Below are 12454 nucleotides of genomic sequence, written 5' to 3'. Positions count from 1 at the left end.
AATCTCGAATCAAGAAAACTAATTTCGACCAAACTAGGTAACCACCCTTAAATCTCTACAAAATCCTAACTCTAAAATAATTAGGCTCAAACCCTAATTTTCCCGACCCTTAATATCTTTAGGTCAAGAGCGAGAGAGAGAATGAGACCTAGGGTTGGGGCGTGTCCCCTATGGGTCTTAGGAGAGAGAGAGAGAGGGTTAGAGAGAGAAAGCTTGAGAGGAGAGAGAGGGGCATGGCCCCTAGGGAGGAGAGAGAGAGTTTATAGGAGAGAAAGATGTGGATCCAGATAGGGGGAGAGCACCCCTATTTATAGTGAATTTTAGGTTTATGGTTTATTTAAGGTTTCTCATAGTTTGTTTTTTTCTTGAAACTAAATATGAACTGTTGATCAAGGTAATTGTGGGGTGAGAGATCTAAGTCATCCATTTCATAGATGGGCTATCAACATTATAGAAAGTGCATGAACCATTATCACCATTTTGTTAAACCATTTTCCCATCAATATATTCAAATAAATTAAATTTAATAAAATATTGTTTATTCTATAAAGTAGCATCTTCCATCTCATTTATTCCATAATATTCCATAAGAATATGTCAAATATTATCAAGTTAATATATGCTACCATATTTAAATAAGATAGGATCAATGTTTACTATATACCCAAACTGACCATATCCCTTAAAACATACTTTCTATAATACAAATTTCTTGAACATAAAGAAACAAAAAGAGAATCCAATGGGTGGGGCGTGCCATCCTCATGTGGCACATGTGGTCCCCACCCACATGCCACATGGTGGGCCCATGTGTACTATGGACCCCCATGTAATTTTAAAATAACAAAATCAAACTTTAAAACTTTTATTTGAATTTTTATAACATTGTAAAATCAATAACTTTGTAAAATCAATAACTTTATTTTTATAAGTCCAAAAATCACAAATAAAATATTAAAATATTTATAAAAATTCAAATAATAAATCTAAAAATAGTTTCCATAATAAAATTAACACAATTAAATTAATATGATGGGAAGTGGATCCATATGGTTCAAAAATTCTATCAACGATCATGGGGTACTCCACCTTCAACTATGGACTACAGATCACACTTGCTTTATCAAATCAACCCAATACTTCTCATGACCCACAATCGAACCAGGGGCTCATTAGCAGGTAACCAAAGTCTGACCGATGAGCCAATGGGTCGCAATCTCAGTCTATGGATTACAAGTTCTCCCCTAGAGATGAGTCAAGATCACCACGACTTGATGCAGCCACAACTCTATGGTGCATAGGAGTATCTCTCTCGCATATGCATACGCTTCACCCAAAAGCAGACAACTGGCTTTCCCGAATGATATATCGATATGCATACCGTGTGATGGAACATGGATGAAGATTTAGCCCCCATCTCTGTAAACCTATCGCACAATCCCTCGACTCACTCATCCAGGTATAAACTTCGACCTCATTAAGGGCTAACCCAAAACCCTTATCGGCTTATTCTTTATGCTCAAGTACCTTAGATTTTCTAACCGACTGCCTTAGATCGTCAAGCACAGTCTGGTATCAGCAAATATCATTTGCTTAGTATGATCCTCGAGAGACCACACTCCCACTGAGTTTATGTTCCACTATAATAAATGTTTTTCATTACACACCCATAAGGCCTTTAAAGGCCACATAAACCCAACATGTTTTAATGTTGAAAAACTCTTTAATTGATCATCTCGACATCAAGATATATGAATATGAAAAAAAAAAAAAAATAGATTTTGAGTCCCATAAATAATGCATCTTGCAACACATTATCTAGACCATCTATTTTCAAGGTTTTCATATTTATAGATCTACTTGATTTTAACCATTTTTAGAGTTTAAAATTTTATAATTAGATATGAAAATAGATTTTCAAATGATCTTACGAATTTTTAACACAAAAAATACATGTTATGATAAAGTTTGGAGGTGCACCTTAATTGGATTTTTTAAGGTTGCAACCTTTATAAAAACCACACCATTTTTTTAATGTTTTTTATCATTATGGCAAAGATTAGAAATTATTTTAGTCATTAATACTTATTATTACATAAAGGGAAAATTTCATATAGAACTCTAATTTCTCATATTATTTCATGGTAGACCCTCATTCCATTTTTCTTTCAAACGCCATAAAAAAACCCCTTAAAGATTTCACCAACCCTAAAGATTTGTAGGTGTTAAAATTGATCTTAAAGTCATCATAGAGATTTCCATCACCAAAAGTACTTTTTGGATGAGGATTGAGGTGAGATTTTTTTTTGTTTTCACTAAGCCTAAACCTTATAGAAACCTCATCTATAAAAAATAAAATAAAAAAATAATTTAAAAAAAAAAAAAAGTGAAACATTATAAAAGTCATATACTCTAATGAGATTCTTGGAACAAAAAAAAAAAGGTGCAGTTGGCATACAAATGCATCCGTAGGTGTAGAGGTAAGGTGCACCTTCAAATTTTATAATGATATATAATTTTAATGTAAAATGTTATTAAGATTATCTCAAAATCTATTTTTATATCTAATTATAAAATTTTAAATTTCAAAAATGGTTAAAATCAATAAGATCTATAAACATATAAAAATGTTGAAAATGGACAGTGTAGATAATATATTGTAAAATGCAATATTTATGAGATTTAAAATCTTTTTATTTTTCAGTCATACATCTCCATGTTGAGATGATCAATCAAACTGTTTTTCAACATTAAGAATACCTTTTCCGATGGATTTTCTAAGGGCACCCGTAAGGTAGCATCCTTATATAAACTTTTTCCCAAAAAAGTGACGGACATTAAAAAAGGTTATGTACTCTAGCAGGTTTTGTACCCCGTCTGCATTAAAATTTATACCTTAAAGCTAATTAGGAAGCCATTAGAGCAAATCTAACTTAAATTTGAAGTATTAATATATATAAACATCTCCTCAAAATTCTGGTTAAAGAAATTCTTAAAACTTTGATACTGAATCCAAATGACCACACAAACTTTAGTGTACCATAATATACCTAAACCCAATTTAATTATCTAAAAACTACCCGAAACCTATCTCATATCAAAGTAAACCCCAAGAGCTTTCTGACTGTCCAAAAAATCTCACAAATCAATCCTAGAACCAAAGTTAAAAAGCCTCAAAAAGCAAGAGAAAAAAAAAAACCAAAATGGCCCTACCCAAGTCGTGCACACCACATAGTGCATCGGGCCACACAAGTCGCACAACATGGTCCGCATCGCCCCCTCGCAATCCGCTATGCCTCACACAGCCCAACAGATCCTAGCCTAGCCCATTTTTTTCCAAGATGATTTGAATTAATCAAAGTTGACAAAATTCCAAAAATTTGAGTACTTTGACTCAATCTGTCCCTTGGATCGAACTTATCTAATTTCCCATCTAACCCTCCTTCAAACCATAAGTACCCTGAAAATAGATAGAAAATAGATCAGGGTCCTTGGAAAATTTGAAATTAAAAAATACCCAATAAATACAAAATAACAAGATAAAAGCCTTAGAGAATTCCTAAAAATAAAAATAGAAAGAGAAAATTTCTCAAAACTCCCCAAAAACTTAAAAAACCAAATTTAATATTAAGAGATCCCCAAAACCTTCCATCCTCTTTGCCCTAAAAAAAAACCATAAGTAGACACTACCTAAGATCACATCCTCTTAACTCCATAGCCTTACATCCTCTTTAACTCCATAGCCTTTCTCCAAACCTTAGGTACCCTCAATCTACGTTAAAAAAAGCATCTAAAAAAAAGATGATGGAAGATTCAAACCCAAAACTCCAGATTTCAAATCCATAACATAAGTACTCCTTTTCCTCTATTTAATTTAGTTTATTAGCTTGTTTATCTTCAAATTTTTGTTATTTATTGAATTAATAAAATTTAGAAGTATTTTTAAGCATTATAAACAAATCATAAAGCTGACAGTGACAATGAACTCAAAAAAGAATCAAATATAAATGGATCTATATTGTTTCTAAGTCCACAATTTTAACAACCCCACTCTCACCCTTTTCATAAAAATTAACTTAATTTTGCAAAAAATAAATTCAAAAAGATTCTCTTATCTTGTTTAGATTAAACCTTATTTTATTTGCTTAGATCTTGCTTTAACTTTATATGTTAGTCTAGAAAATGTTTTGACTATATCATGTAAGACTAAACCTTTTTTTTGTGCTTGTCTTGTATAAGTGCTTAAGTTGCTTTTCGCATATGCTTCTTGATCACACTTTAAAATCTTCAATTTTTCAAAAAATCCTACACCGATTATATCAGGTGGAACACAACTTTGTGCATACAATATTGAGATGAGGTAAGTTCTATTCTAAATGGAGGGTGAAGATTACCCCAAACACAATGTCACATCTCTACACTAACTTATTATTTTTATTTTTATAAACTATTTGACACCAAATTGTGAACGACCATTCTGCTATTAAATTCACACCAAAAAAAAATATAAAAAAATACTTTCAATAAAATAAAATGACCAAAATACCTCTAAATGTTTAAAAGTGTATTTTGATCATTATATTTTATCAAAAATTTATTTTTAATATTTTTTATAGGTACACCACAATAAGAAAATGACACATACCAAATTTCATATTCATACAACTTGTATAAAAAAACTAAAAATAAAATACTTCGAAACATCCGATCTAAGATCAAACAATGAATAGCACTCTTGGTTAAAATTTGATAGCTGGATGGTAAAAATAAAATAAAACTCCTATGCTGTAGGGAACGCATAGAAACCTTTCCCATTGAGAGATCCAACAATAAAATCATGTATCTCTCTGCAGAACATCAACCATATATGCAACCCACTATAATGAGGATCAACCTCTTGTAATGCAGACACCTATTTATTGCATAAGGATCCAGCCTTCAAGAACCAAAATCTCATTTCTATTGCATGACATACAGCCTTTTCTTGTTACAACAGTAGTGATTGAGAGGACTAAACTTCCTTAGCCTGAAGTGAAATTTTGTGCTATCAATTCAAAGACAACACAAGAGAAGAAGAGGAAAATAGACTTCCAACCAGTTTTTGGACCTGCATTACTGTATTCATGTTTCAAAGCAAGAAATCAAACAAATGCAGATGTGTAGTTGAGGTTGTATGCATTTATCATCAAGGTCTCAACAGTTGAAAAGGGGAGCACAACAGCTTCTCCAAAAGGTAGAATACTCTGGAGTTTAGAGCCATGTGTAAGTATGAGTATGCCCTAAAACTACTGCCTAATGGCCACACAAAAGACTATGCACACCTTCACCAGAAACAATGTGCCAGTTTCATGCACATAAATCCTTAAAAAGTGCAAGGCCATTAACAATTTAATGGTTTCATGAAATAATTTTTCCCAACTAGACCAATGCACTCTTGAAAAGGGCTAAATGCTATAAAGCATTAACCAGGCTCAACCTACCTCCATGATGCCAACATAGAGCCAAGATTATAGCCATAGATCTGACTGCTCTAAAAACTGCAAAGCAGCTAAATTGCAAGCCAGAGAAGGGGGGCTTTTGTCCAAACAATACAAGCACAGAGAATGTGTTCCTCAACAAACCCAATCATTAAACAAAGGCAATTTGAGCATTAAAAAAAAAAAATTAAATAGCTCATATGAAATGGAAAACTAACAATTCTAATTTGAAAGGGAATCTTTTGACTACTTGCATGCAGTAGTTTGCTCGCTTAGTTCATATTTTCCTTTATTTTTGTTACTATTAAGTATGAATGATTTATTTTATGAATATCCAAAAAGTAAGTTATATCAACAAATGTAATCAAGATTTCTGAAGTAATATTATACATAAATAATTGACAAAAGATCTCATTCAATAAACAAGTTCCAACCCCCAATCATTGATCAACTCAATGAATGAAGTATGCCACACACAAAAAAGTTTGGACCACTAATCAACGAATTAGACAATGAAAAATGAGATTTAAATAAAGTATTTGATGCATCAAGGGAACCATGCATAATAACCTAAGCATTAAACATCTATCTTTAATATCGAGACAAAAAATGGGACCCAATCAAAATCTTAAAACTAATATTCCATAAAAAAAAGTTAGAAAAAAAAAACAAATTTAGAATTTTCATAATTTGCTTATTTATTTATTTTCACATACCAGATGCCTAAAATTTTGGATTCAAAATCTCTCTCCAAAATAGATTATGGAGGACAAAAATAAACAGCTGAGTCAGTAGACTCATCAAAACCAAACCCTTAAACAAATGAATTACCAAATTCCCAAACTCCCAAGTTCGGATACCAAATCAAGTGTTCCTAATTCCCAAGGCTCCAATTTTCCAAGGCTCCCAATTTACTCAGGAAAATGGAATGGCAATTATCGACCAAGCCCATAAGAGTATTTCCTATTTTAGTACATGAAATAACATGCCCAATATAAAATTCAGAAACCCACAACAAATCCTAGAGAAAAGACATTTTTACCAGCTCAATATTCAGAAACAGTTCAATAGAGAAATGCAAGGCAAGCTTGGATTATTCTAAAAAGTACACTGGGAATGGTTATCCTTTCAGTGTTTATTTTCTTTTGGAAAAAGTTAGTTAATAAATTTGCTCACCACTGCTATGCTATATTGTATAACAGAAGACAAATAAAATGTGACCAGCCTACTTAAATTACCATAGTTTGCTAAAAGAAAATGTGGAGGTGGAGCCTGGATTTCATGAGAAGCAATGTCATACTCTTCATTGGAGCAGCCTTCCGAATATGAGGAGGGTAGCTCAAGCAGAGAGTATTTTATGGGCTTTATGTATGCACACATAAAATCTGGATGACCACAACAAAGTCAAGTCTCCAGAAGAACTTATGTGCAATCAAAAGAAAGCAACCCCACTCATTATACACTCTTACCAAAACAAAATGACTCTGTGTGAGCTAGTATTGTAAAGAGGACTCTCTCTCTCCCTCTCCCTCTCTCTGAGAGAGAGAGAGAGAGAGAGGGAGAGAGAGAGAGAGAGAGAGCATGATACAATTAAAGAAACACCATTGTTTGCATTATAGATACATGAGAATCCAGTCAATTGAAGACAAACCATTGTTTGCATCATAGAGACATGAGAATCCAGTCAATACAGAGTCAAGTCTTAAGAAGAAAAGAAACAGAAAGGAAAACTACAGCATACAACAAATTACAGGCAAGAAGGTGAAGAATCAAGCAGCCTTCTTTGCAGGGGACTTTGGTGTCTTGGGCTCTTGCGTTTCAGGCTTGTGAGACCTCTTTGGAAGCAGGACAGGATTTATGTTGGGGAGAACCCCACCATGAGGAATGGTGACCCCGGCCAAGAGCTTGCCAAGCTCATCATCATTTCTAACGGCCAACAACACATGCCTAGGAATTATGCGGCTCTTCTTGTTGTCCCTCGCAGCATTACCAGCAAGCTCTAGAACCTGGTGGATTCATACGAGAAGCAGAAAAATAACTTCAGAACTAATGCAAATAATCAATGAAAGAAAGAGAGAGTGAGATGAAACAACAAAACAAAAACCCTTCTTCACAATCAGGCAGAACAAAGAGGGGAGAGAGATGGATCAAAATAAAAATTCAATATTGCCAATCAACTCAAAAGAAAACCAGAGAGATATTAATATGAAAAATCCCATTTTCTCAACCGGTGCAAGCAAACCAGAGAAAGAATTGCAGCACCACAGCTTTCATCCCATCAAAATCATGAATGGGCGATGGCAGAAATGTAGAAGGAAAAAAAGTCAAAAAGAAAAAGAAAAGATACAGTTTTCATGTTTGGTGTACACAGTGAAAGAACAAGATCAACCAATTAATAACACAAGAGTAGACAACCCACCCACCATGTAAATACTGCACCCAATCAAATATTCAACGCACAAATTCCTTGATTCAATCAATCAAATACAGAAGAACAACATACACCAATAAATATAAACTCAGCATTACAAACAAAAACATCATTTTAGGATTCTACCACATTAAAAATGCAAATGAAATAAAACCACACAAGCTTGAGAAATTCACTAGCAACATTTTGTATACAAAAGACAAAACGCACAAAAAAAATAATAATAAATAAATTAATTAAGAGGCAGAATCAAAACCAAACAGAAAAATAAAAAGACCACATCTTAGTGATTTCCAGAAGAACAAAAACAGAAGAAAAAATAATAATAATAACCCAGATAATCAAAATAACCAATAAGATCAAGAGAAGAAAGAAAAAAGCACCTCAGCAGCGAGGTACTCAAGAACAGCAGCTAAATAAACAGGCGCCCCTATTCCAACCCTCTGAGAATATCTCCCCTTCTTCAAATAACGAGTGATCCTACCCACTGGGAACTGAAGCCCCGCCTTTACAGATTTCGACGTTGGCTTCTTTTTTGGCCCTCCTTTCCTTCCTCCTGCTCCCTTCTTCGTCTTTGATGCAGGATCCATCCTCTCTCTCTCTCTAAAAATCTCTCTCTAGGAATTTTTCTTCTCCCAATCTCTTTCTCACTCTAAGAAACCCCTCTCTCTCTCCCTCGAAAACCCCTCTCTCTCTAGAAAACCTCTGTCCTTCTCTCAATGGCCAGGAGATGGATCAAATTAGTGCTTAGAGACCTGTTGAGATGGAAGATATATATATACAGGAGATCGATCAAATTAGTGCTTGGAGACCCGTTGAGATGGAATATATATATATATATATATATATATATATATAGAAAATATACAGCAAGAGGTTGATGCGAAGAAGACGAGGTTTTGACCTTTGGATGAAGAGGTATATAGACGGTGGAAGATTGTCAGTAGTTGATCCACATGGGGTGTAAGTGAGCAATAGGAATTTTTCTTTTGGGTGGACAAAGAAACGGAGAAAAAGAGAGTTTTTATTTGGGGTTTCTAGATACTTGATGGTCCAGGAATTTCTCCTCCCGCGGGAACTTACTGTGTTTTGCTCCCTTGGGGTAAAACTTTTGTTTGGAATATTTTTTGGACCCCAAGTTTTGGGGATGTAGACTTTTTAACCTAATATCCAACATAAAATAAAAAATAAATAAATAATAGGAAAAGTATATAATGAGACCATTTACCTTTGATACAAGGTGGTTATATTAAGCTTGACTATTGGATGTGAAATTTGATGGTTGCAATTAATTCATTCATTGAACTCAAAAGGGTAGAGGCCCAAATCTCCACTAAGGGTAGAGGCCCAAATCTCTACTAACTTATCTATGAGAATGGCTTAGGGCTTTGGCGGTAATATTGCTATGCATCATGATGAGGTCTCTAACTCCATTCTCACCAAAGGTAGGGGCTCAAATCCACATTGCTTACCCCACTTGTACATGGTCAATTTCCATGGAGGTGCTAATTGTTGAAGCAAACTTTCCACTCGTACATGGTCAATTTCTATAGAGGTTACATACGATTTCAGCTAATTGTCGAAGCAAACTTTCCACTCGTACATGGTCAATTTCCCATATTATTCGAGCGTAGTCGTGTTCCATGGAGGTTGCATACGGTTGCAACTAATTATCGAAGTAGACTTTCGATATTTTTCGTGAGACCAATATGGTAGCTGATGCTCTTGCTAAAAAAAAGGTGTGTAGTCATGTTTCACGGAAGTTACATATAGTTACAGCTAATTGTCGAATCAGACTTTCCACTCGTGCATGGTCAATTTCCCATATTTTTCGTGAAGCCAACATGGTAGCTGATATTCTTGCTAAAAAAGCTTCTTTAGTTATGGAGCTACTGTTTGGCGTTCTCAATCGCAATATTTTATTTCTCTACTTTTACTTCATGGTCTAGCGCAATTGCTTTATTATAGGGTTGTAAAGTAATGAATTGCTACTTTCTTATCTTATATTAATAAAAAAACGGGTAAAGGGGCTTCTCCCCCACTAGTTGTAATGAATTGTGACTATCCTGTATCAAAGATAAATAGTCTCATTGTATACGATCCCTAAATAATATGTGAATCAAAAAAATTAATCTCCCAAGGTTGAATAAAAACTGCCTAATTTTAGGAGGATAAGATCTAGGTGTTCAATAACTTTTTTAGTCAATAATTTGTAGAGTACAATTCGCACCTCAAATCTAAGGTTGTCGAATCTGAGCCATGCTTCAAATTCGTTCCGACTCTCTATCAAATCTTTCTTTAATGTTGGCCCTATCTGCCTTGTCGTGGTTCCTTATGCTTCCACGATCATCTTTCAAAGGTCGGTGCCTTGGAGGCATATCCCTCTAACTCCCCATCAACAGCTCAAATCTCATGCCCCCTAATCCTCAAGGGTCTAGATCTCTCCCTTCATGATGCGATTGCTAACAACGTTAAAGCCCAAGACTGATGGGCTCACTTTGCATAAAAACTTCAGCTCTCCCCTTCGTCCATCGTTGAATAAATCAACACAAGAAATCAACACTAGCATTTTAGTGAGAGAAACTCATAGGCCAAGGAAACACTGCCAAAGGCCTCAGAGTCGTGTTTTGACTTACTGTTCTCTGTCGAGTCGTGTTTCGATGCTTTGAAAAACAGCCTTTGTCTCTTTTCTGACATGTGTTCTGGACTGCGAGTTGTTGAATCTGTCTCGGATTGCGAGGTGTTGAATCTGTCTCGGATCCACACCTAGTTCTGTTGGTTCTTCCAAGTGCCATTATGTGCTTGTTGTTTAAGCAATCTGAGCATGAAGATTATTCTTTCTATTGGTCACGCCATACACGTGAAGACTTAAAGATCCAATTCGTTTGTTTATGCAACTTATTATTCAAACTCCAGGTGCTTTGTGTAAAAGCATATTGATTTTGAGGGAGAGTGTTAGCGTGTATATATATATATATATATATATATATATATATATATATATATATATATAATATCTTGATAAGGTTATATAGGTATGTATACATCTCTTAATAAGGTTAGATGTCAATAGGTATCTCAAGATTAGTTAGCAATTATCAATAATTGTTGGCATCTATCCATAACTATTATTAGTCGTATATTTATACGAGTCTTGTATATTCTTGATTAATCAATAAAGAGATAGATATTTCTCTGCAGTATTATGAATTTCTAATACTCTCTGCCCCAACATTGGCTCTTTCTCTGTCTTTTCCACTATTTTTCCTCTAAATGTATTATTTTACTTCTCATATCCTTGTTCACTTTTGCCAAGTGTCTTGAAACATTTGAGAAACACCTTAGGATTCTTAGATATGCTTTTTCACGAACGTCCTTAGTACTTCAACATCAACAAGCTGTTGGATTAATAATTCTTTGGTGTCAGTTCGTGTATATCACTAAACTTGCTTTCTTTACCTTTTTTTTTTAGCCTGAAATGAAAACTAGTTGAGATTATGCTTTGGGAATCTCTAGGAATTGTGTGCCATTGAGCACCCTGTTTTAGTTGCCAATCAACAAAAATAAAAGAATTGTCGAGTTTTTTTTTTTTGATAAACATTAACAACTTTATCTATGAGCAAAGATTACAAATGTGTGGTTAAAACATTAGATACCAAAAGCAATGGCAGAGAAGCACCCCTTTCACGAGACTATCAGCTACATGATTTGCCTCCCTATAAATACGACAAAAAGAGATATGCAATGACTTTGTCGAATCTAACACTTGTAGGCAAATCAATTTCAATTCCCATGGGACTCTCTGCTCTGAATTACACCATCTAATAACATTCAAAGAGTCACCTTCTATACTTTTAAAGAGTTTAAAATCTTGGAGAAGGGCTGAGAATTTAGCAATGTTAGCCATGGCAATACCAATAGGACCAGCAAAGGAGAAAATCTCTACTCATTTCAGTCTCTAACAATCCCTCCATTACCCTCCACACGAGGGTTACTTAGTGAATTGCTGTCAAAATTGACAGCTTAAAGCAACCCTGTACTCCAAAATGTCGAATTTTCTTTTTTGTCAGTTGCAAATTCTCATTTTGTATTAGGTTATCACTTATCAGTACCCCAAATAGACAATAGCCCATGAACATAAAAACTCTCTAATATATTTTTCTCTCGTTTCTCTTCATTACACCATTCACATTTTTTCTTGTAAAAATTTGCAAAATTCAGTTTTTAACTTCTTACTGAATTGCCACAAAAGGTTACCACTTCCATAGGAAGGGAAAGTGTGATGAACAGATGCATGTGGCTACACTCTCACAAACACTTCTATCAACTCTTGTTTGCAGGATATGCATTAAAATTAGGCTCCAACCAACTAAAATTAGGCTACAATATAATGTATATGCTCCAACCAAATAAATTGATCCATGTTAAATCATAGTCCGAGATATTTCAGTATGCCATACTAGAGCTCCTACTTAAGTTAAAACTTTAACTTGATATGACTTAATGTTTGTCAAAACCATGGTTGATTGTGGTTCTCTTTATCGCA

At 34.4% G+C, this 12454-nt stretch overlaps 1 protein-coding gene across 1 annotated transcript; it reads right to left on the bottom strand.

Annotated features, from left to right (window-relative positions):
* Positions 1–7067: 7067 nt before the first annotated feature.
* Positions 7068–8730, bottom strand: LOC18438332 (histone H2A). Its single transcript, XM_006848524.4, has 2 exons — positions 8292–8730; positions 7068–7483 (listed from the first exon to the last, which is right to left on the bottom strand). Exons 1-2 carry the CDS (start codon positions 8496–8498, stop codon positions 7247–7249), a joined length of 444 nt encoding a protein of 147 aa, XP_006848587.1. The 5' UTR covers positions 8499–8730; the 3' UTR covers positions 7068–7246.
* Positions 8731–12454: the final 3724 nt, after the last annotated feature.

This window comes from Amborella trichopoda, chromosome 8 (genome assembly GCF_054954075.1).
Source record: "Amborella trichopoda isolate Santa Cruz 75 chromosome 8, AtrichopodaSantaCruz75HAP2 v2.0, whole genome shotgun sequence".
NCBI lineage: Eukaryota > Viridiplantae > Streptophyta > Magnoliopsida > Amborellales > Amborellaceae > Amborella > Amborella trichopoda.
This window is presented reverse-complemented; position numbering and strand designations above follow the sequence as displayed.

What these genes read in the sequence shown, in the direction of transcription:
- LOC18438332 (XM_006848524.4), bottom strand. Translation starts at nt 8,498, where the DNA reads ATGGATCCTGCATCAAAGACGAAGAAGGGAGCAGGAGGAAGGAAAGGA. An exon ending in TTGAGTACCTCGCTGCTGAG is followed by an intron (nt 7,484 to 8,291) that starts GTGCTTTTTTCT and finishes TGAATCCACCAG; the next exon opens with GTTCTAGAGCTTGCTGGTAA.